The 23,659-nt window shown below is 53.6% G+C and overlaps 1 protein-coding gene and 1 long non-coding RNA gene across 6 annotated transcripts; both read right to left on the reverse strand.

Annotated features, from left to right (window-relative positions):
• Positions 1-13,802: 13,802 nt before the first annotated feature.
• Positions 13,803-17,710, reverse strand: LOC111557763 (C-type lectin domain family 10 member A). 5 transcript variants are annotated; one of them, XM_045044717.1, is made up of 12 exons: positions 17,550-17,710; positions 17,262-17,364; positions 16,877-16,971; positions 16,517-16,611; positions 15,834-15,950; positions 15,452-15,547; positions 15,282-15,353; positions 15,116-15,187; positions 14,875-14,961; positions 14,633-14,784; positions 14,269-14,375; positions 13,803-14,141 (listed from the first exon to the last, which is right to left on the reverse strand). In XM_045044717.1, the coding sequence occupies exons 4-12, from the start codon at positions 16,581-16,583 to the stop codon at positions 13,988-13,990; spliced, it is 924 nt and encodes a 307-aa protein (XP_044900652.1). In that variant the 5' UTR covers positions 16,584-16,611; positions 16,877-16,971; positions 17,262-17,364; positions 17,550-17,710; the 3' UTR covers positions 13,803-13,987. The 5 variants fall into 5 exon arrangements, with proteins under 5 accessions (XP_044900652.1, XP_044900649.1, XP_044900650.1 ...); XM_045044714.1 differs by lacking the exon at positions 16,877-16,971; XM_045044715.1 differs by lacking the exon at positions 16,877-16,971 and having other exon boundaries at positions 17,262-17,415; positions 17,550-17,707.
• Positions 17,711-19,541: 1,831 nt separating this feature from the next.
• Positions 19,542-23,160, reverse strand: LOC109494154. The gene is made up of 3 exons (XR_002148771.2): positions 22,604-23,160; positions 22,393-22,509; positions 19,542-19,826 (listed from the first exon to the last, which is right to left on the reverse strand). It is a non-coding gene; the product is annotated as an uncharacterized LOC109494154 (long non-coding RNA).
• Between the last annotated feature and the right edge of the window lie 499 nt (positions 23,161-23,659).

Below are 23,659 nucleotides of genomic sequence, written 5' to 3' on the forward strand. Positions count from 1 at the left end.
TGGGTGAGTTCGGGGCTCGCGCCGGGCTCTGTGCTGACAGCTCGGAGCCTGGAGCTGCTTCAGATTCTGTGTCTCCCTGTCTCTCTCTGCCCCTCCCCTGCTCGCGCTCTCTCTCTCCCTCTCTTTCTCAAAAATAAATAAACATTAAAAATAAATTTCAGAGCTGCCTCTTACCCCATCACCCCCAAAATCTTCTCCTTCAGCGCACCCAGAGACCAGGCTTTGGGAAGTCAGCACAGACCTCAAAGCCCAGAGCCAAGGCCTGGAAAAGTGGAAGGAAACACGACCCAGGAAGGGGATGGGGACGCAAAGGTCCGGATTTGTGGGTCAGGGCCAGGCCATCACATGGGCTGAGATGCTCTGAAAAGAGGGGGGTGGGTAGGTAACAAAGCAGGGGGCAAAGGCGCCCACCCAGGACGGTGGGGCTCGTTGTGTGCAGGGAGCGAGTCCCCTTGGGTGACCACATGTGAATGGAGAACGAGGCCGGGTCCCCTGAACTGTCTGTGGGGGGCTGGGCCTGGGTAAGGGATTTGCTGAGTCTGTGGCTGAAGGAGCCTGGTGACGGGGTCACAGTCAGAACCCGCAAGACAGAGCTGAGGCTGGAGCCTGGGCCGGGCTGGATCCTACCCTCCCTTACTCCTCACTGACTCCCCCTACTAGCCTGTGCCTCTTGCAGCCCAGCCCCATCCTGTCCCTCTGCCACTACCCCTGCCTCCCCAGACCCCTTCCCAAGGGGAAGGCCGGCAGCCTCTGGCTCCTGGGTCTTGCTGGAAGCCCAGTTTCCAATGACAAGGGATCGGGAGAGCCGGAGCGCTCCGCTGAAGGCTTTGAGCCTGGTCTGTGTGTCTAAATGTCCAAACGTGTCTTACCTGGGATTTTCTGGTTCTGGGACTTGGGCTCACGTCTGTGTCAAAGCTCTTAATTACAGGCCATGGGCGCTAACTCTGACTTACTGAAGGAGAGAAATGGCGGATTACAGGGCACCAGGTAGCCTCGGAATTACCCAGAAGGCTACAGAACTTTGGCAGAAAATGGTCTGCCGAGGGCCTAGATGACTTACAAGGGCCACTGCTGTCACCGCGGGCCACTAGACGTTGCTTCTGGCTCTCTGCCACCACCGGGCCTAAACCCAAGCCCAGGGTCTGTGCTCCTGACCACCTGAACCCCAGTCACGTGCTCTCGTCCTAGCTGGAAGGGACACGGGGAAAGAGCACCTGTGCCCTCAGCGTCCCTAGGTAGGTGGATTCTTGTCTCCACCAAAAATAATGAGGCGGGGTGCCTGGGTGGCTCAGGCGGTTGAGCGTCAGACTTCGGCTCAGGTCATGATCTCACAGCTCATGAGTTCGAGCCCAGCATCCGCAGCTCGGAGCCTGGAGCCCGCTTCCGATTCTGTGTCTCCCTCTCTCTCTGCCCCTCCCCCGCTTGCACTCTGCCTCTCTCTCTGTGTCAAAAATAAAAACATTAGGGGTGCCTGGGTGGCTCAGTCGGTTGGGCGACGGACTTCAGCTCAGGTCATGATCTCGCAGTCCGTGAGTTCAAGCCCCGCATCGGGCCCTGTGCTGATGGCTCAGAGCCTGGAGCCTATTTCAGATTCTGTGTCTCCCTCTCTCTCTGACCCTCCCCTGTTCATGCTCTCTCTCTGTCTCAAAAATAAATAAACGTAAAAAAAATTTTTTTAATAAATTAAAAAAAATAAAAATGAAAACATTAAAAAACAATTAGAAAAAATAACGAGGCACACGTCAATCATGTCTCAGCAAAGCGTAGACCAAGTGTGGGTGACCCTTCGTTCCGTTTCCTCCCGTTCTTCTGGCCACGGGCAGCCACCCTTTCGTCTTCTCTCGGTCCAGTGTGGTCTCCAGCTCCCTGCGGGCCTCCTGTCTTGATTCCAGAGGGGGAGTCACGCCAGAAAGGGCCAGAGGTGAGGGCTGTCATTTCCCCTCTGCAGTAACCCAACCTCTTAGCTACCTCTGCATCCTCTGGGCTGCTGTCTGCCTTCCCAGCCCCAGCCTGCGACCTTGTGTTGGACTTAAAGGACTCGCCCCTTAGGGGACTCCCGAAGCTGACAACCCTTCACATCTGCCGAGGGCTACCGGCACCCTGCTTGGCGGGATTCTGCTTCCCTGCGGAGCACCATCTTCCAGGACCAAAGCCAAGGTGGGAGGAGACAGGGAGTGAGAGAACAGGTTTTCCTGCCCCTGCCGGGATGTCACTTGGACATCCTAGAGCCAAACGTGTGTAAGGCAGAGCTTTGGGGATCAAGTAAGCGGGAGGGGGGCTGTTTTCTTCCCCCCCAGGAAGAGCTCCCTGCACAGACACCAGGAGCAGTGGGTGGGCAAGTCCCGAAGTCCCTGTGACCCTGGAGAGGCTGCCTGGCTGCCACTGAGGCCACAGGACCTCTGGCTTGTGTGCAGGGTGGGTCTTTCCCTTCGGGGTCCCGGCCTCCCACGGAGCCCCTCTTGTCTGCCCAAATCTCCTTTGTCCCGGCCCACACTTCAGGGTCATTTCCTCTGCAAAGCCTTCTCCAGCCTCTCCCTACTTGCAAAGCATTTTCAGTCCTGAGCAGTGCTTCCCCCAAAGGGTCCCTTCCTTCTCTCTCTTCCATTCAGGCAGGCGGCCTTTACCCAACTTTCTTCCCCCGGTCTCAAGTCCGGGCGTGTCTCTCTTTCTTGGTTTACAACCAGGAACTTCTCGCAGTGGGACCGACCCAAAGCACATTTGTGAGTCTAGTGTCTACTGTCTATTTGAACAGGGTGGTGGCGGGGGGTTGGCCTGAAAGGGAGTCACATCGGGCTGGGCCTACAGAGGTGGAGGGGAGGCCTTGGGCATCCGGTCGACCAGCTGCCTAGCAGAGGCATGTGACTTACGGGTTATGAGCTTACCCGTCCTGGACCCAGAGATCCGGGAGGTGACAGGTTGGTGCCCAGGGCTCAGATGTCTTGGGACAGTGGCCAGCGATTGCTGGGAACAGTGAGCAGCAGTGTGGGGTAAGACTGGAACCTGAGCTCCATGGTACATAAAACCGGGTTGTTCTTCCGTGGCTTGTGGGTTTATTTCCCTGTTGTCCTTGAGGAGAGCGGATTCATCCCCTGAGTACACAGGGCTCAGGACCAGAAGCTTTCCGAGTGCTTACAGATATGTTACGGACCTGGAAAAAAAGTATATTCTAAAAGCCAAAAACTGCAAAAATCTAAATGAATAAACGTCTAAGGAAATATGTGCAAAATACAATGGTAGCCAATCAACATCTTGGTTAAATTGCATATTCCTAAAGTTTCATTACATCGGCACACAGTTTGTAGATTAGTTCTTCTCACTTCCTAGAATTTCCTGAATGTTCGTGCATTCAATCCGTTCCTTGTAGGCAATTCTAAAAAAGAAAACCCTTTCAAACACCTTAACAGCAAACATATTATGTTTTGTGTGCAATGTAAGTGTATTTTAATATACTCGATATTGAGAGGTAATACGGTCTGGTGGGAGGAACAGGGACCCTGTAACCAGACTGCCTAGGTTTATTTTATTTTTTTTTTCAGCGTTTTTATTTATTTTTGGGACAGAGAGAGACAGAGCATGAACGGGGGAGGGGCAGAGAGAGAGGGAGACACAGAATCGGAAACAGGCTCCAGGCTCTGAGCCATCAGCCCAGAGCCCGACGCAGGGCTCGAACTCACGGACCGCGAGATCGTGACCTGGCTGAAGTCGGACGCTTAACCGACTGCGCCACCCAGGCGCCCCCAGACTGCCTAGGTTTAAATTCTGGCTTTGCCACTTACCAGCTGAATCACCTAGAACAAATTATATTTAATTGTTTTTCATGCTTATTTATTCTTGAGGCGGGGGGGGGGAGGGACAGAGAGAGAGGGAGACACAGAATCCGAAGCAGGTTCCAGGCCCTGAGCTGTCAGCACAGAGCCCAAGGCGGGGAGTGAACCCACCAACTGTGAGATCGTAACCTGAGCTGAAGTCGGAAGCTTCAAGGACTGAGCCATCCAGGCGCCCCTCGGACAAATTATGTAACCTATCTGTGCAGCGGCTCCCTCGTCCGTAAAACACAACCACGGTAAAGTAGCACCTAGTTCAGAGCAGAAAACATGATGATGATGGTAATACCTTGTTATTATCGGCACAACTTCTCAGGTTGTCGTGGGGATTTGTAAAGCATTTGGAACAATTCCTAGCAGGAAGGAAGCTCTGTTTAAGGGTTTGTCTAAACAAACACATGGGGGAAAGCTGTGGATCCCCGAGTGTTTGCTTAGGTCTTTAAGAAAATTCTATCCCACTTCACCGGGGCTAGTGAACCCAAGGAGAGTGTTGTGTGCGGCCTCAGGCCACAGCCATGAGAGGAACCATGTGCACTTGGGCCCCCAGGATGGAGGCAGAGTGAGAGGGGCCCCAAGGAAAAGGGGAAACTCGGACTAGAGAGTTCGTGCTCAGTTTTTGTGTTCTGCCCGTTCGGACTAACCCATGGAGTTTCTAGCTTGGCTTTATTGAGGAGGCTGTCTTCCTAAGTCCTCCCGAATGTGATTATCCATTTTGGCACTGACCTTGCTGGAGAAGGCCATCAAGAGGACCTGACGGGCAAGGGACCCTGGAGCTTGACCCCAGCAATCAGAGCCTCCTTACCCACTCTCCTGTCCTTGGAGCACACATTCTGCCATTTTCAAGGATGTGGCCTTGAGAGAGCAATGTGTCGTTGAGACCATCTGGCCTGGACACATGAGTGAACCCTGTTAAGGCTTCTGTGTAAACGTTTAAGAGTCTGGTGGGCAAGTGCTGAGAACTACTCATCTTGCTGCTGCCCAAGACCAGCCTTGCATAGGAGTTTTCCCTGCTTATTAAAACTCTCATCGGGGCGCCTGGGTGGCTCAGTCGGTTAAGCGTCCGACTTCGGCTCAGGTCATGATCTCATGGTCCGTGGGTTCGAGCCCCGCATCGAGCTCTGTGCTGACAGCTCGGAGCCTGGAGCCTGTTTCAGATTCTGTGTCTCCCTCTCTCTCTGCCCCTCCCCGGTTCATGCTCTGTCTCTCTCTGTCTCAAAAATAAAAAAAATAAACGTTAAAAAAATTCTCATAAAAAAACCTGTCATCTAACAACCTGGGGTGGCCACCTCTTTCTTTGGTCTCTCCCTGTCCTCCGTGTCCAGGAGCCAGTTTCAGATCTCACCTGGGGAGCTCCCGAAGTTGCCAACCAACCGACCTCCGGGGCTCAAGCAGCCTTCGGCCCTGCCGCCCTGTCCTACACCATACATCCACCCGTTATCCCACACCCCTGCCCCAGTCGGGGCTCTCTCCCTTTCACGTTTGTCTTTGTCTCCAGCTATGGGTCCAACTTCCCCGTGATGTCACCGGGTATTGGGGATGGTGATGAGAAGTGGCCGTACCCGGAGATCCCAGCGGATGGCAGTTCTTGGTAATATGAGCCCCAGAAGGAAAGGAAGATTGTGTTGCTTAGGATCACAGACCCTTCGGGAAAGCATAAGACGCGTGCTCGTTGGCTGCGAGTAGCAAAAACTTGGCTTAGACAATAAGAAAGTATATTCTCTCGCGTATCGATGAAACTGGAGGTAGGAATACCCAGGGCTAGCGCATCAGCAGCACGACATCACCAGGGCATCATGTTCTCCCTGTGTTCTCATTCTGTTGCCCTCCGTGTTTTAGCCTTTTCCTTTCACCGTTACAGCATGGTATCCAGGCGTAACATCTCTCCCGATGTGTCCCGCTTATCAGTAAGGACATCTTTTCCTCCGGCCCCAGAAGTGGCCAGATTGGTATCCCATGATTAAACCAGTCGCTGACAAGGCGGATGGGACCACCTTGATTAACTACCTCTGGGGCTGGGCTGGAAGGTTACGATCTCACAGTTGGTAACCTGAGCTGAAGTCGGACGCTGGAACAGGGTGGATCCCTACACACCATTCGGGGTCAGGTAGGAAGAAAGAAAAGTTAGATTGTCGTTGTGTAGGAAGCCAAGCGTATCGTTGGAGCCATTTATGAATGCCAACTCGGGAAGGCTGAAAAACCCAAGATTATTCTAGAGGGCCGGCCTCTGCTGGGGGGGTTCCTTGGTTACTATTGATGTGATTTGTCCCCTCTGATTTTTACCACAAGCTCCGCCGTCCTCCACCACACATACACACAACGGGAAGAAACACCTAGACTCTGGGTAAAGGACCTCACATAATGTCCGGCAGGAAATGGACACCAATACAGCAACAATAAATAAATGCATAGGTCCCTTCCCCCAGTGCAGATGACCACACCCACATCCTAACTGGTCTCCCTGCCTCCAGCTGGCCCGGGCAATCCAGTCTCCTCACAGCCCGCAGAGTGATTTGTTTCAAAATTCAAATCTTATCTGCCTCCAAAGGCTCTCCACTGCCCTCAGGACAAGGGCCAGATTCCTTAGGCAGGAGCGCAAGTCCCTTTATCATTTCAATCCATCCTGAAAACCTTGTGAGTTCTCTTATCCTCAGCTTCGGCATGGTGACACAGGCACAGAAATCATAAAACACAAAGATAACGAGGCATCAGAAGTAAGAGTCAGCAGAAATAGCAAACATCAGAATTTGACCTGTGTATTTACATGTTAGAATTATTGGGAAAATACAAAATAACTAAATCTAATATGTTTAAATAAAGAGAAGATAATTTTAAAATATGAATGAGAAGGGGCACCTGGGTGGCCCGATCGGTTAAGTGTCCGACTTCGGCTCAGGTCATGATCTCCCGGTTCGGTTCTCGAGTGCGAGCCCCGCGTCGGGCTCTGTGCGGACAGCTCGGAGCCCGGAGCCTGCTTGGGGTTCCGTGTCTCCCTCTCTCTCTGCCCCTCCCCCGCGCGTGCTCCGTCTTTTTCTGTCTCTCAAAAACAAATAAACAAACAAAAAAAATATTTTAAGAAATATGAACAAGAAAAAAAAAAAACTATCAAAATTATTAGAACGATTTCCAGCAGAGAGGGTCCACAGCTGCTGCCACGGTTTTGGGCACAGTAGTGAGGTTGGGACCTGAGCTGGTCCACTGCAACCGTGCTGGGGCTGGTGGGGTTCCATGTGGCAACAGTGTCTCAGCATGTTGGTGTAGCGATGGCCGTGGTGGATGGCTTCCCCTGAAAGGAGTAGACTAGAGGGGTGGAGTGCCCTCGGGTTCCAAACAGAAGATCAGGAGTTTGACTCGTTGCCTACTTCACTGTGATTCACAACATGCACAATTTGGACAGGACAATGTTGATTCGAGCAGTTTCCAGGGCCAGGTAAGGTAATGGGGGTAATTCTCAAGCAGAAAGAGCCACAAGGCAGGTGACCCAATCCTTCTTTGACTTTAAGAAGAGAAGATCTCCCGGTTTAAGAGAGGAGACATCCTGAGAATCTAGAAAAACCTGAAAAGCAGTGGTTGGATGAGGACAGCAGTGGCTGGAAGGGTTAACCCCAGTCCCTACAGTTGAGAATAGACCTGCCTGCATCTCGGGACTGGCTGTGACTGGTGGTCAGGGAACTGGTAAAGATCTCAGGATCCTCCCCACCCGCCCTCGCCAAGGGGCGGATGGAACGAAACAAGGTAACTTCCCATCCCATCCTGTCCCACTGCTGGATGGACAGAATCCCAAAGGGCTTCAGCAGAGCACAGCTAGACAAACGTCTTGCGGACAGAGGGAACGATCTTTTTTATTTTAAAAATTTTTTTGCAACCGCCATGTGTAGGATTTCTTACAGACGTCAAGGGCAGTCGGCTCGTACACATTCTGTTTCTATGACTTTCTGGGACAGAAGGACTCCATTCCTAGGGGCGTGGTCAGGGTATGAAACCAGAGGGTTCACGCATTAACTTCTGAAGTAGCTAATTTTAGGCAGTATTGGCTACGCCTGGGTGGATTGGCATTTTGTCCCCTATTCTCGGGCGGTGCAAATCAACCTGTAGGAAACGGACGGAGTTAGGAGGGCGGGGCACGGCTTAGCCTCGTTTATCTAATGATTTTCCGCTCTCGCTCTGAAACCATTCCGTCGAATGACAACAGACGGTGTCCATCCACCCCTGCGAAGCAATCACGCACCCTGTGAATGACACGCAGCCGGATCGCTTTTCCATTTGTAAAACCTGACCGGTTATGGCTCACGCTGGCATTTCAAATCCTAGTCATGCTCAGGGCACTGCTTAGAGGCACTTGTCTTCCTTTGTAGCCAGTGATGCGTGCATTGCTCTCCAGATCCTGTTCGGACTCTTGTCCTTCTTTTCCTCAAAGCTCCAGGTGAGGCAACTCTGGGTGCAACGTGTATTTCACGCCACATGAGACGCCGGCTGTGCAGGGCACCTCGCTCCGCGCATGGCATGCAGCTCGTACTGGAAGCACCAAACACCCAGCTCTCTGCCTTCCCCCGAGGGCTCAGGTAGCTGGCTCGCCCTGCTACAGCAGCTAAGTACACGCCTGACCCTTGGCTTTCCCTCCACAGTCGTGAGCCACCCGTCACTACCGCAAACATCTTGTCCTCCCCCAAGGAACTACCCCGAGCAGCCGGGAAACCAGCGGAGCTCCCCTCCTGGAAGGAAAACTCATTCGCAGAAGCCCCAGCCGGTTTCCGGATCCTCACGTTTCATTGGCCAGGACGGAGTCACATGTCCACCCCTAAAGCCAATCGGAGGCAATAGAGAGTAGGCGTGCCCTAACGGGCTGCAGCCAATCCTAATCCAGCGCTTCGTGGAGGAGGGAGGCGGGGCTAACCCTGGACGGGCCGCTGCCCCAGACCTGCAGCCCCGAGCGGGGCGGGGGGAAGAGCGGCCGGGGACCCCAGAGAATGATGGTCTGCAGTGAGAAAGAGGGGTGAAGCGGATGGCAGGGAGGGGAAAGAGACCCTCGGGGCTCCAGCTCCCCTTTCCAGTCCGTCCCAGGGCTTCAGCCCCTCCCCAGCCCTGGGCTAGCCTGTTGGCTTACCCAAGAACCCCCCCAAACGACAGAAGTGGATGGTCTCACGGTTGTGGAGGCCGAAGCCTGAAATCCAGGTGTCAGAGCGCTCCCTCTGAAGCCTGGCGGCGAGGAGCCTTCCTCCCCAATTCCCAGCTGCCAGTGGTTGGTGGGCAGTCCTTGACCTGCCACCTGGGTGGCCACGTGGCTTTCTCCCCTGGGTGTCTGGGCCTCTCCTCTCCGGATGTGGACAGCGGGCATATTGGGTTAAAGACCCACCGTACCCTACTGTGACCTCATCTAAACTGCTTACATCCGCAGCCATTCTATTTCCAAAGAAGGTCACAGGCACAGGTCCCGGTGTTAGGACTTCAACATCTCTTTTTGGGAGCACCCAATTCGGCCCTTAAACAGGTTGTGTGAGACTCCCTTGTAGAACAAATGGTCTTTTTGCATTACCTAAACCCGGAGATTTTTCTGTAGTTTATAACCAAAGAGTCCTTCCAATACAGGATTCTGATAGGGGTTCAAACTGGTCCAAAGAAACAGGTGTCGCGCATCACCTCCTTACCTAAGCCTCCTTGTTTCCGGAAGCAACTCAGAGAAGCTTACATAATCACCAGAGGGCAGTTTTCTCTCTTTCGAACCAAAGTCCTTCTTCAGAAGAAGGTCTTGTGTAACTCTGAATACAGAGGGTTTGCTTGCAAAGTTAGAGAGCCAGCATGGGAAATTTCCAATGCCATTGGGTATTTGTACTTCCTCCTAGTCCCTGCCTGCTTTCTGGACATTGACTTTTTAAAAATCATTTAAGTGTGTTTGTTTGTTTTGGGAGAGACAGAGAGAGAGAAAGAGAATCCCAAGCAGGCTCTGCACTCTCAGCGTGGAGCCCAATGCAGAGCTCGAACCCACGAACCATGAGATCATGACCTGAGCTGAAATCAAGAGTCGGGTTTTATTTTGGGGGCGCCTGGGTGGCTCAGACGGTTCAGCGTCCAACTCTTGATTTGGGGCTCGGATCGTGATCCCAGGGTCGTGGGACTGAGCCCCAGGTTGGGCTCTGTGCTGACCATAGAGCCTGCTTGGGAGTCTCTCTCTCTCCCTCTGCCCCCCTCCCCTGCTCTCTTTCTAAAATAAATTTTTTAAAAATTAAGATTTTATTTTTAAGTAATCTCTACACCCAACGTGGGACTCGAACTCACAACCCCAAGATCAAGAGTGGCACGTTCTTCTGAGCCAGCCAGGTGCCCCTGGACATGGATAGTCTTAATATTCAGAACCTACAACCAATTGTACACCCTCATCTAACCAAGCCCCCTCCAAGGATTCTGACTTTTCAGAGCTGGGACAGCCTCCTCTTTGTGACTCTGGAAACACTGCCGCATCCCAATCAGGCTGTACTTGATTTTGCCTTTGCTGCGGGGGGCGGGGTGGGGGTGTGGGGTGACAGTTACAGCATGACCTTGACTCGCTCATTCCAAATTTGGAGGGCTTGTGAGAGCTAGTGAAATTTTCTAATTAGTATTTTTCCTTTTTTTTTTAAGTTTATTTCTTTTTGAGAGAGAGAGAGAGAGAGCATGCACTGTGAGCAGGGGAGGGGCAGAGGGAGAGGAAGAGAGAGAGAATCCCAAGCAGGCTCCATGCTGTCAGGGCAGAGCCCAAAGCGGGGCTCAATCTCAAGAACCGTGAGATCGTGACCTGAGCCGAGATCAAGAGTCGAGCCCTCAACCGATTGACGCCCCCCCAGGTGCCCCCTCACTAGTATTCTTCAATGTCCTATGTTTGTTGGTCTTTCTTAATTAAAAAAAAAAATATGCTTTATGCAGTTAGAAAATCCAAGTGGTGCAGAAAGACATTAACTGAAAAGAGGCACCCGGGTGGCTCAGTCCATTAAGCCTCAGACTCTTTTTTGCAATATATTTGCAATGTTATTGGTGTTGTTTTAATGTTCTGTGCGTTTGGCCGCCCTGGATCGCAGTATTTAGTGCCCACAGAACCAGCTGGGTACCGATGCTCCTTATGTAACCTCTTCCACCCTGGGCGGTGCCCTCTGGACCCCATCACTTCCTGCTGTCCTCAGAGCACTTCCTACCAAGACCCCTCTGGCTCCAGCCTGATGATTTTCAAGTGATGCGGGCAGGGAGGAGTGGAAGCGGGCTGCCTCCCCAGAGCTAAACTTGGCCCTTCCCATACCTTCCCTTTGACACCACCCTCTTTGACTTTAATTAATACTAATTGAAATCCTCCTGGAACACCTGGGTGGCTCAGTGGGTTAAGCGTCCGACTTCGGCTCAGGTCACGACCTCACAGTTCGCGTGTTCGAGCCCCGCGGCGGGCTCTGTGCCGACAGCTTGGAGCCTGCTTCGGATTCTGTGTCTCCCTCTCTCTCTGCCCCTCCCCTGCTCATGCTCTGTCTCTCTCCCTCTGAAAAAAAATGAAATAGGGTAAATAAACATTAAAAAAATATTTAAAAAATAAAGAAATCCTCCTATGTGCAGGCAGGTTTCTCGGCGGAGGGAATCTAGCAATCAATGGATCCTGCCCTCTCTTTTCGTGGGAATTCTTAGTGAGATGTTGGCTCTTTGTGGCTGAGATGGTGAGCTAGATCGATCGCAAAAACAGCAATCTCCGCCCATCACGGTTATCTGTCCTCTCTACGATAGGATTTGCAGCTCCTTCAATCAAAAGCCCTATTTCCCACCTCCTTGAACGTGGGCTGCCTTGTGATCTACTTTGGCCAATAGCCTGAAACAGAAGTGATGCTTCGGTTCCAGAACTGAGAGTCCAGAGTTCTTGTACTCTTCCGCTTACTCTCTTGAAACCAGCCCAAACACTGTGCCAAGAAGCCCAGACCAGCCTAACACAATCCAGGCATCCACGCTGTCCCAGCCCAGAGCCAACCAAATGTCAGACATGGGAGTGAGGCTATCCTAGACCAGCCAGCTCCCAGCCAACCCGCCAGCTGACCACAAATGCGTGGGCGACTCTGGCCAGACCAGAAACCATCCAGCTGACCTCTAGACTCACGAGCTATAATAAATGTTTATTGTTTTAAGCTACTGAGCATTGGGATGGATGTTACACAGCAATAGCTAACCAATACACCTGGGCATCTAAGCAACATTTCCCCAACTCTGGGCTCTTCAAAGAAATTAAATAATTGCCTTTTTTTTTTTATCACCCTAGGTTCATGCAGCTTTTAAGCAAGAGAAAAGAATTGAACTCAACTGTATGTAAAAAGGAAATGCTGTTTTACGATAACATAGGACTCTCCAAGGCCTCACCTAACTTTCTCCATTTTGCTATTTTAAGATTGTTGAAGGGGCACCTGGGTGGCTCAGTCCGTTGAGCGTCCAACTTCAGCTCAGGTCATGATCTCACAGTCCGCGAGTTCAAGCCCCACTTTGGGCTCTGTGCTGACAGCTCAGAGCCTGGAGCCTGCTTCGGATTCTGTGTCTCACTCTCTCTCTGCCCCTTCCCGCTCTCTTTCTCAGAAATAAACATCGAAAAGAAAAAAAAAAAAAGATTAGGGCACCTGGGTGGCTCAGTCGGTTAAGCATCCAACTTCGACTCAGATCATGATCCCACTGTCCCCAGGTTCGAGCCACACATCAGGCTCTGTGCTGACAGCTCAGAGCCTGGAGCCTGTTTCGGATTCTATGTCTCTCTCTCTCTCTCTCTCTCTCTCTCTCTCTCTCTCTCCCCCACTGGTGCTCTGTCTCTGTCTCTGTCTCTCTCTCTCTCTCAAAAATAAACAAGTTTTAACAATTAAAAAAGAAAGTTTGCTGACAATCAGGCAATAAGAAATACATATGGCTTCACGAAACAATATACTGTGAAATTCTAGGATCGGCGAAACCAATCAATAGAGAAAAAAAGCAGATCATAAATATTAGCACCTGGAGATAAAGGAAGCAGGCTCGGGGCGTAAGGAAACTTTGGGCTGACGGACATGCTCTGCACCTGGATGGCGTGGACGTTACTGAGGTATTTACATGTTTCAGAAGTATCTCTACTCCTTAAGTGGGTGTGTTCTATCGTGTGAGGATTATATCTCGATAAGGCGGATTTTTAAGGTTTAACACAAAAACTTACGTCAGCAAAGCTGTGGAGAAAGAGGACCGTCGTGCCCTGTTGGTGGGAATGTGGGTCGGTGCAGGCCACCGTGGAAAATAGGATGACGGTTGCCCCAAAGATTCAAAATAGAATGACCACGTGATCCGTCAGTGTCACCTCTGGGCATATACCCAAAGGAAATGAAAACAGAGTACGAAAGAGCCGCACCCCCATATTCACCGCGGCGTTCGTCACAATAACCAAGATATGGACACAGCCTGCCTGTTCGTCAACGGATGAACGGAGAGAGATGTGGTGTAGATAATACAACGGGAACCGTGTTCAGCCGTGAGAAGGAAGGGAAGCCTACCGTTCGCAACAATAGGGATAGACCCTGGGGGCGTTCCGCCAAAGTGAAATGAACCAGAGAAAAGGCGGGTACCGCATGGTACCGTTTACGTGTGGAATCAAAAAACAAAACGAAAAGGTCAGATTCGTAGAAACAGAGAGTAGGCTGGTGGGGCTGGGGAGTGAGGTGGTTGGTAGGGAGAGGTTGGGTAAAGGGTACAAAGTTGTAGCTACGGGATGAGTAAGGTCTGAGGATCTCACGGTCGCTAGTCGTGAACACTATCCTATAATTGGGATTTACCGAGAGAGTAGGATTCGCATGTTCTCGCGTGCGCCCGCGCACACACACACGCGCGCGCGATGGATCCACGAGGGGATTAACCACACGGGGGACCCTTTCACAGTGTATACCAATATCAAATCGCAATGATGCACACCTCAAACACCTTGCAGTTTGGTGGGTCGATTATACCTCAGTAAAGCTGAGATTAAAACCAACAAACACCTGAAGGAAGTCTAGATGGTCTTTTGAACACCAAGGAGGGTAACATTCAAAATGGTGGCAGTGACCCAAACTCCCAGGGCTCAGTCCTGTCCCACGGGGTCCTATCAGGGGTCTCAGGGGAAGGCCCCCTCCCACTCCCTGCAGCTTGGTGGCCGGGTGGCCCGCGGGCAGCACTCGGCCACCGCGCTAGCCGGCCACGCCCAGGTGGGCCTCGCACACCCAGCGGTAGGGTCTTTGGCAGACATCGTCGTTCCAGCCGTCGGGGTAGAAGTGGGCACAGTCCTCGCCCCCGCCCAGCCCGTGCCCGTGCCAGTCGTCCGGCTGGCCCGGCCTCCAGTTCCTGCAGAGAGAGGACAATGGCCAGAGGGCCCAGAACCCAGGCTCGGGGACAAGGGACTGAGGGTCAGACCCTGGAGGGGCAGGAGCTGAAGGGGGCAGAGGGGCACAGAAAGCCCGGCCGCACTCACTTGAAGTTGGTCTCATAGTCCGTCCCATCCACCCACTTCCAGGCTCCTTCGGCATCACTGAGGCCCATCCAGGCGTGTAAGGAGCCTATATGTTCCTGCACAAAGTTCTGGGGCGACAGAAGGGCAAGGGTGACTTCTCTCCAGCCCAGCCAACTCCCTGGACTCGCAGTTCTGAACTTGACGTGTCCATTCAGCCCGTTGGGGGACACTGGGGACGGTCACCCCGATGCCCCCCGGCCAATGAAACTTCTGGGAGCGGCTCGGCGGGTGACAGAGCTCAACCAAGCCCCCTCGGGGATTCCGACGGCCCGGCGGAGGTTGAGAACCGCTGCCCTCAAGGGGACCCCGGCACTGAGGCGCTCACCTCCTCCTCCCTGGAGTTGACGACCACCAGGTGCGCGTTCTCCAGCCGGCAGTGCTTCTCGGCCTCCGGCCAGGTCTTCCCGGAGCGGGAGAACCAGTAGCAGCTGCCCTCGAACTCCAGCCAGTTGACCGGGCAGCAGGTACTTTGAGAGCCTGAGGGGCGGGGAGGTTCTGAGATGCCACCCAGGGGTGGGGGTGGGGGGACGAGCAGGAAATGGGGCGCAGCACCCCCACACCCCTCACCGTTGCTCTTGAGAGCGGCCACCTGGCAGGTCAGGGTCCTCAGGTCCTTGGCCAGCTGCTGGACTCGAGCGAGGGTATCGGAATGATCTGGGACACACACACAGGTGGGCAGCGGGGGCGGCGCCCGGGGGAGCTCAGCGAGCCCCCGGAAGCCAGGCGTCCCCGCGCGGGCCAGCCTAGGGCCCTCTGCGCCGTGTCCCGCGCGCGCGCCACGCCCCGGTGACGGGGACAGGGCCCCCACCTGCTTGCAGCTGCCGCTGGTCCTTCTCCAGCTTGCTCTCCAGGGCGAACACCTTGTCGTTCAGGCTGCGGGCTGCAGGGCAGGGGGGTCAGCACCGAGGCCGCTCCCCCCACCCCCACCCCCACCCCCACCCCCACCCCTCCCCCCGGGGGCCGCGGCTTCTCACCTGCTTGCAGCTCCCGCTTGTGATTTTCCACCTCGGCCTTCAGAGACGTTGTCGTTTCTTGCAAACTGCCGCCTGGAGGACACGTGGCGGGGGGAGGACTCGGTGCTCAGGACCCCCTCCCCCACCCCCACCCCCGCTCCCACGGAGCCCCTTCCGTGTGCCAGGCTCACCCTGGGCGTTCAGGGCCTGGAGCTCGGCCACAGTGCTTGAGGTGAAGTTGCTGAAAGTGCCTCCCAGGGTCACCAGGTCCCTCTGACACTTGGAATCTGATGGGGAGGGGACAAAGCATGTTGGGATTTATCAGGTCCTCTGTGAGCCGGCAGCCAGGGCAGCCAGCGGGCTCACCGCGCGCATTGTCCCGCCGTCTCCTCACATGACCCAACCCAGAGGGACGGGCGCTATCGTTATCAGCTGTCCCGGTCTGGAGGGGTCAGGCCACTGGGCTACTCAGCCAACCGCACCAAGTGACAGAGCCAGCGGCCACCCTACCCGCCACCACCCCACCCCCACCCCCGTGAGCTCGCTCCTCCCTGCCCACGCCGCTCCCCTCACTCTGGGATCCGATCACACAGATGCCAACCAGCAGGAGGAGGCTGATGCCCAGGGAGAGCAGGAAGGGCCGGGGGCCAGAGCAGAGCCGCTGCAGGTGGTGGAGAGGCGGAGGCGGCCCTGCAAGGGGACAGGGCGTCAGGGCGGGACAGGGAGGAGGAGAGGGCCCAGGGACCAGTCAGGGATGAGGGCTGTCGCGGGTAATGCTGGGAGGCCGAGGCAGGACACGTGGGGCGGGGTGCACCCAGGCCTCTGACCCCTCAGGGACCAGCCCAAGCCCTCAGTCACCTGGGCTCCTCACGCCTCCGTGGGGACGCACGGACACAAGCACCCGCAGATGGAGGGGGACGGTGATGGGCAAGAGGCTATCAGAGTTGGGGGAGGGGCAGAAGGACCCAGAGAGAGCTGGAGCCCCGCCAGGCTCACAGGTGGGTTTCCTTCTGAACCCAAATACTCTTCCCTCGATGCCAACCCTCACGGCCTCCTCCAGAGCAGAGGGATCCGGGCCCCCTGTGGCCCTCTCTGTCCCTGTCTTCACACTGGGGTCCCCAGAAGCTGGGGCCGGACCCCCTCAGGATGGGGGCCCCCCTGCAGCCCACACACGGTAGGGGTGCAGGTATGACAGCAGAAACCCTCTACCCCTGAAGAGTGTATCGAAGGAGGGAACATTTCCCCATCCCTCTTACCGTTTCTAGACCCCTGGCTTTGCTTCTCTGTCTCCGAATGCTGGAACTTTTCATACTGCATAGACATGCTTGGACCAACGCTGAGGCTACCGGGGCTGAAAGGGAAGCAGGGCCGGGGGGCCAGGCTGAGACAAGAGCTGGGGCGAAGCGGGGAGGCTGGGACTCGGTGGGAGCCCAGGTCAGGCCCAGAGTCCAAGGAAGAGGTGAACTCAGGTTGAGGGCGCGCCGAGGGTCGGAGAGAGGCTTGGGCCTGGTTCTGGGTTTGTGGGCGAGGTTGGACGTGGGGTCGGGACTGGGGGTCGGGCGGGGTTGCGTTGAGCTGGGGATGGAAGGAGGTAAAGTAGGAGCTAAATGCAGTACTGGCTGGGACCGGGGCCGACGCTGGGCTGGCACCGAGGGGCACGTCCTGCCGGCTGGGGTCGGGGATGTGGCTGAGCCTACGCCTGGTGCTGAAGCTGGAAACAGAGTCGGGGTCAACTTTGGGAAGGGGCTGGTGTTAAGATTCCAGTTGATTCTGAGGTCCAAGCTGGGGCTGGGGCTTAAGGGGAAGCTGGGGTTAGTACCGCGGTTAGGGCCGCGGTGGGGTGGGGGCTGAAACGGGGCTGAGTCTGCCTGAGATTCGGCCCCCCCATACTTCAAGCCCAACCCAGGGAAGGGAATAGAGTGTAAAACCTCCCCTCGGCCACTGAATCCCCAAGCTGTCCCTTACCATTTCTTGGTCTCCCCTAAGTGCCAGGCTGGTTACCTGCGTCTGGAACTCCTTGCGCAGCAATGCCCAGAGTTGGAAAACACGAGATCCTGGAGATTCCGAGTGGGGGTCACCTACGCGACCAGAGTCCTGCCGGTGTCTGTGTGTCAAAGCCCAGGAGGCTCTAAGCTGGGATCTCCCGTTTCCCCGACTGGAGTGGGGAAGGAATCGGAAGGCTTGCGGGAGGAAGGGGCTGGATACGGGGCAGGTCCGCTCTCCTCCTCCTCTGGGGTGTATCTACCCCTGTCCCCTCCTCTTAAGCCCCCCTGACTTCCTCATTTTTACCATTCGGGAGAGGGGAGCCAGACCAGAAGGTCCAAAGGCCAGTGTGTCCGTTCTCCTCGCCCACGCCCCCTTTCGCTTCCTTCATCTAAAGTTCCCAGAACCCGTCTCCATCAGTGCGCAGCTGGGTCCAGAGGAGCGCATCTCTGGTCTTGCTCAATCTCACCAAGTCCTGGCACATGAGCTTCCCCTGGGGCGCCCCGCCCCCCCCCCCCCCCCCAGGGAGGGAAGAACACACGGCAGAGTGGGGTTTCCTGACTGCAAAGGGAGGAAGGAGGCAGGAAAGGGAAATCTTACCGAGCATCGAATCTGTAACAGGGGATTGTGCCAGAGGCGTGCCAAACATTAACCGTTCCGATCCCACAAGAATCTTGGGGAGGAGCTTTGGATGGCGGACTGAGGCTCAGAGCCGGGCCGTGGGCTTCCCAAGTTCATGGGTGTGCTGAGTGCAAGGGGCCAGAATTGCAGACCACCCTGGCCTGGCCATCTTCAAGAAAGGGAACTGGATTGAATCCCATCACCTGTAAATCTCATTGCCACACACGGTGTGAATTCACACTCACAGTCTTTTCTTTTTCTTTTCTTTCTCTTTATTTGCTTAATGTTTATTTATTTTTGAGAGAGAGAGTGCGAGCAAGTGGGGGAGGGGCAGAGAGAGAGGGAGACACAGAATCCGAAGCAGGCTCCGGGCTCCGAGCTGTCAGCACAGAGCCCTACTCTGGGCTTGAACTCACAGACCGTGAGATCGTGACCTGAGCCGAAGTCAGACACTTAATCGACTGAGCCCCCCAGGCGCCCCGAGATAGGGTCAATTTTTATTAAGGCCATCAAGAGTAGGGTGTCAAGAAAGGCCTTACTGGGAAGGTGATATATGAGCAATGGTCTCCAGGAGGTGAGGGAGCAAGTTATGAGGAGTCCCAGGAGGAACAGGGCTCCAAACGGAAGACACAGCAGGTGCAAAGGGTGGAAGAATGTCTAGGGTGTACAAGGGTTCTCCATTCGCCAGACTTTTTATGGAGACATGAGCTAGAGAGAAGAGGAGTAGATGAGTCACAGAGGGAGAAGGGAGGCCGCCAATTCATCAGGGCACTTAGGCTATTGTTAAGCGTTTGTTTTTGCTCCAAGTTGGAGGGGCAGACTTTGGAGGGGTCGGAGCAGAGGAGGGAATGACCCGCCTTGTGTGTGAACTCGCACGTGTGACACCTGTGTTGTGAATCCCACGAAACGAGACAAGGGCGGAAACGGCGCGCTGTGCTCGGAGGCGGTGAGAAGGGTTCTGATCCTGGATAGGCTGCGAAGGTAGAGTTAACAGGATTCTGCTGATAAATTTCGTGTGGGTTTCACACACACACACACACACACACACACACACACACACACACAAAAGTAGTTCTCCTTCCAGGCCCCAAAATAAAGTACACTTAGAGCATTTCCCATAAATTGCTGAGTCCTGAGGAAAAACCGCTTTCTCCCTGACTTTTGCAAAGCCGACGCCTAAAGATATGTGATGACCTTTTGCAACTGCGTTCATCGTGTGGGAACAGTGCTGTGTTGTCATCATGAGCAGGTTAGAAGCTTGTTAACACTGATGACGGTGCAGCTTTCCTCCCAATCCCTCCCGAGGTTCTGTTCCGTGAGCCCGTCCTCCCAAAGGCCGATCCCTTCCTGACTTCTTCGCAAGTTGCCCTCTTTTCTTTCCTAAATGCTTCTGCCTCTGAGGCCTTCGGAGGCTTCTGCCTTCTTGAGCATCATAGCTTCCGTCTTCCACCGCTTTCTCCCTGCTGCCTCTCCCAGCACCTCAGCTGGCCAGGATTTCTTTATTTTTTTTAACGTTTATTTATTTTTGAGACACAGAGAGACAGAGCATGAACGGGGGAGGGGCAGAGAGACGGGGAGACACAGAATCGGAAACAGGCTCCAGGCTCTGAGCCATCATCAGCCCAGAGCCCGACGCGGGGCTCGAACTCATGGACCGTGAGATCGTGACCTGAGCTGAGGTCGGATGCTTAACCGACTGAGCCACCCAAGCGCCCCATCCAAAGACATAAACTTTTTAAAAAAGGAGGAGAGAGAGAGAGAGAGAAAGACTGGAACTTAGAAGAAAAATGGGTCTTGAGGGTTTTTGCACACCACGTCCTTCTGTTTAACGGCCCGTTAAATGACTCCCCTGGTGATGCCTTTTTGAGCTGCGGATCCTTCAACTGGATTAACGATGCTGAAGTGAACAGGCTCGTAATGCCTGTTGGTGCTAAGAAGCAAAGACTGCTCTTGGCTAGGTTTCTAGAAGCAAAACGGGCAGAAACGTCGTTATCAGTCCACCTTCTCCCTACCGTGTAGAGGGATATTCATTTTTCCACACCTTCACCCACAAACCTGTCAGTTCTCGCCAATGTGATGTTCAAGAAACAAATACCTTCTCTGTTGTTTCAGTGATGGCTTAACTGACTCCTGGCTTGGGAGAAACAAAGTTTTGTCTTGGTGAGGTTCAGAAACTGTCAGAAGCTCTTGTATTTACTTAAAGTTTTTTTTTTTTAATGTTTATTTTTGAGAGAGAGACAGAGACAGAGTACGAGCAGGGGGTGGCAGAGAGAGAGGGAGACACAGAATCCGAAGCGGGTTCCAGGCTCTGAGCTGTCAGCACAGAGCTCGACGCAGGGCTCGAACTCACGGACCGTGAGTTCATGACCTAAGCCGAAGGCGGCCACTTAACCGACTGAGCCACCCAAGCGCCCCCACAGTTTTTTAACCATAAAACCTTATATATACTTAGGCTTTTATTCTTCTATGTGAACGCTAACGTTATTTTATCCTACCCCCTCCCCCCTCCCACACACACAGTGTTGGCATTCAGGTCAAACCACAATATGTGTTTCTTTAATTGGCCTAATGGGCATTTATAGACCGCCCCACTCAACAGTGGCAGAAGACGCATCGTTCAAGTGCACGTGGGACTGCCCCCAAGACAGACCGTGTCGCACAACAAACTTTATAACACATGTAAGCAAATTGAAATTTTACATCTGTCCTCGATAATAATGGAATTAAGCCAGAAAACAATTAGATGGAAAACCAAAAAAGATAATTATAAAAATCTCCCAACCCCGAAAATTATGCAACACATTTCTCAATAATCCATGGGTCAAAGAGAAAGTCTCAAGAAAAATTAGAAACGATTTTAAGCTGAACTGCAATGAAAATACAACAGATCAGGGGCGCCTGGGTGGCTCAGTGGTTAAGCGTCCGACTTCGGCTCAGGTCATGATCTCAAGGTTCGTGGGTTCGAGCCCCGCGTCGGGCTCTGTGCCGACAGCTTGGAGCCTGGAGCCTGTTTCAGATTCTGTGTCTCCCTCTCTCTCTCTACCCTTCCCCTGCTCATGTTCTGTCTCTCTCTCTCTCTCTCTCTCTCAAAAATAAATAAGCATTAAAAAATTTTTTTAACAAACAAAAAAACTAGCAGCAAATGAGATAGAAAGGAGTTTCCTCAACCTGTAAAAGGGCATCTACACCAAGACCTCATTTGGTTGTTATCAGATAGACTCTCCTGGATTTATCCTTCCTTTACATTCAGCTCTAAGACCAGTCTTAACTCCAGGTCACAAAAGCCCAGCCCAGACCAGAGCGAAGCCTCACGCAGCCCGACTCGGGAGTCGCAGGCGCGGGGCTCCAGCAGACATTGCCGAGGCTTTGCTCGGATCCCTTCCGGATCCCTTCCCTCCCATTCTTCACGGCCGGCACCTGTGTCTCTTGGTCAGAAGCCTGCCCTCAAGCTGCCCGAACACAGTTTCGGAACCCACGGCAGGATGTACCTTGGGATTCCCATTCTCGCCAACCCCAGGCAGAACCCGAACCAATGGCCGTTGGGTGCAAGACTATTAGTGCTCGGGGTTCCTTGTTCCTGACTGGGGAAAGCTGTGCCGGGACAGGACCCGTTGTTGGGACTGTGCTCAAGATCACCTAGTCACACTTCCTAACGAGTCACTTTCCAAAGAATCTCAGTGTCTGGTACACCCTTGCATAACTTCCTCCCCCTCCCCCTCCTGCACCCCCATCCCCCTATCTGTTTTCCTGGGAACACTTTCTCATAAATCACTTTCATAAAGATCCGTATCACAGGACCTGCCACTGGAGAATCTAGGACAGGAGTCATGGGCTGTTCTGTTCCTCCTTCCCCTTTCTTTCCTCTTCTCCTCACTGAGCATCAAGGGTTGGGCGAAGGAGGGAGGAATTCAAGGAAGAGGCCCGCGATCTGGTGCCGTTGTGGCTGGTGGCCAGGACGCGCTTCACAGCAGGCCTCCAACACTGGCCTTCCGTGGGCTCTGTTGGTGGTGCCTCTGAGACTCTTATGGGACCCTCTGCACCACAGGAGCCCCTCCCGAGGACGACGAATTCTCTGGCTACCCTCTGATGGCCACCATCGGCTCTTGCCCCGATGGCCACCATTGGCTCTTGCCCAATAGCCACCATCAGCTCTTGCCTCAGTGGCCAACTACCCTAGATTCCAGCCATACACGCACGGTCTCCTTCAGCCTCACTCTGTGACAAAGTGCTCTTGGGCAGGGTCCTTCCTGGATGGCTCAGGCCTGGCATCCCTGGGGTCCACCAGGCTCACATTTTCCGTGACATTCTCACCCTGACAGATGACCAAGTGCGGCAGGACCCACTGATGCACAGGGCAGCTTTAGCCCCGGTTCTCTGCCTTCAGACGTCTCCTGTCAAGGACAAGTCTCTTTCTCCACGAGTGCCCTCAAAAATCCTGAAGACACATCCACGGCCGCCCCTAAAGTTCTTCTTGCCCCTGTCAAATAGCAGTCCACGGCCGTCCCCACAGCGTCTGCGGCTTACCTACCATCTGGCCCGGTAGTGACATGCCTGTTGTCCCCCCTTCGCGGACACCCCCGTCTCTACTGTGGCTCCCTTTGGACTCCAGCATCTGGCCAGTGGGTTGCAGGGAAGCATCCCCTTCCTCCATATGGAGAAAAAAAAAAAAGACTTGAATCTCTTGCCACATCTAAGAATGCCCTTGAAATGAACTCCTCAACTCCCTCGTCCCCTCTTACAGAGTCAGGGAGGGATGATGGTGGGCTACTTTGGCACCTCTTGGTAAATCCTGCCTGTGTGCGTCCAGCTCCCCTGGGTTTTAAAGGCACGGCCATTATCCGCAATCGTTCTCGGCTTTGGGAATCCAGCCAAACTTCTATAAAAACAGGAAAAGTGTCGTTTAATCTCTCTCATGTGGCCCTGTCACTCTTCTCACTTCCTGAATCGGGCTTTGCCAAGATTTGATTGATCACATGAGAGTTTTTGTAAACAGATTTTTGCTAAGAGGGTAGAAAGACAGACTACAGGCTTGGAGAAAATACTCGCAGACCACATACCAAACAGAAGACGAGTGTCTAGAATATGGAAGAATCTTCCAGGCCCCACTCGGGGGAGGGATGACTAACGTAGGCTTTAACGTTTCACAACGCCGTGCTCATGTATCGCTTTGCCCTCAGAAGGTGCTCAGACAGACTGGGCTGAAAGAAATTATTCAATCCCCCCCAAATACTGTCCAAGTTCTTCAAGTAAATTCACTCAAGTATAATTACACACGGATATGTATACTGTATATGCAAAAAAAGAATTCTTGGGGCATCTGGGTGGCTCAGTCGGTTAAGGGTCCAACCCTTTGATTTTGGCTGAGGTCATGATGTCTTTCTTGGTTGTGAGTTCGAGCCCCACATCGGGCTCCATGCTGAGTGTGGAGCCTGCTTGGGATCCTCTCTCCCTCAAAAAAACTTTTCTTTAATGTTGATTTATTTTGAGAGAGAGAGAAAACGCAAGTGGGGGAAGGGCAGAGAGAGAGGGGGAGAGAGTGCCAGGCAGGTTCTGCACAGTCAGCATGGAGCCCAACACGGTGCTCGATCCCACCAACCTTCAGATAATGACCTGTACTGAAATCAAGAGTTGGACAGACTGAGCCATTAAATTGTTCTAATTAAAAAAATTTTTTTAAGTTTATTTATTTTGAAAGAGAGAGAGAGAGAGAGCTTGAGTAGGGGAGGGTCAGAGAGAGAGAGATGGAGAGAGAAAGAATCCCAAGCAGGCTCCCTGCCATCAGCGCAGAGCCCAAC

This window comes from Felis catus, chromosome E1 (assembly GCF_018350175.1).
Source record: "Felis catus isolate Fca126 chromosome E1, F.catus_Fca126_mat1.0, whole genome shotgun sequence".
Classification (NCBI taxonomy): Eukaryota; Metazoa; Chordata; class Mammalia; order Carnivora; family Felidae; genus Felis; species Felis catus.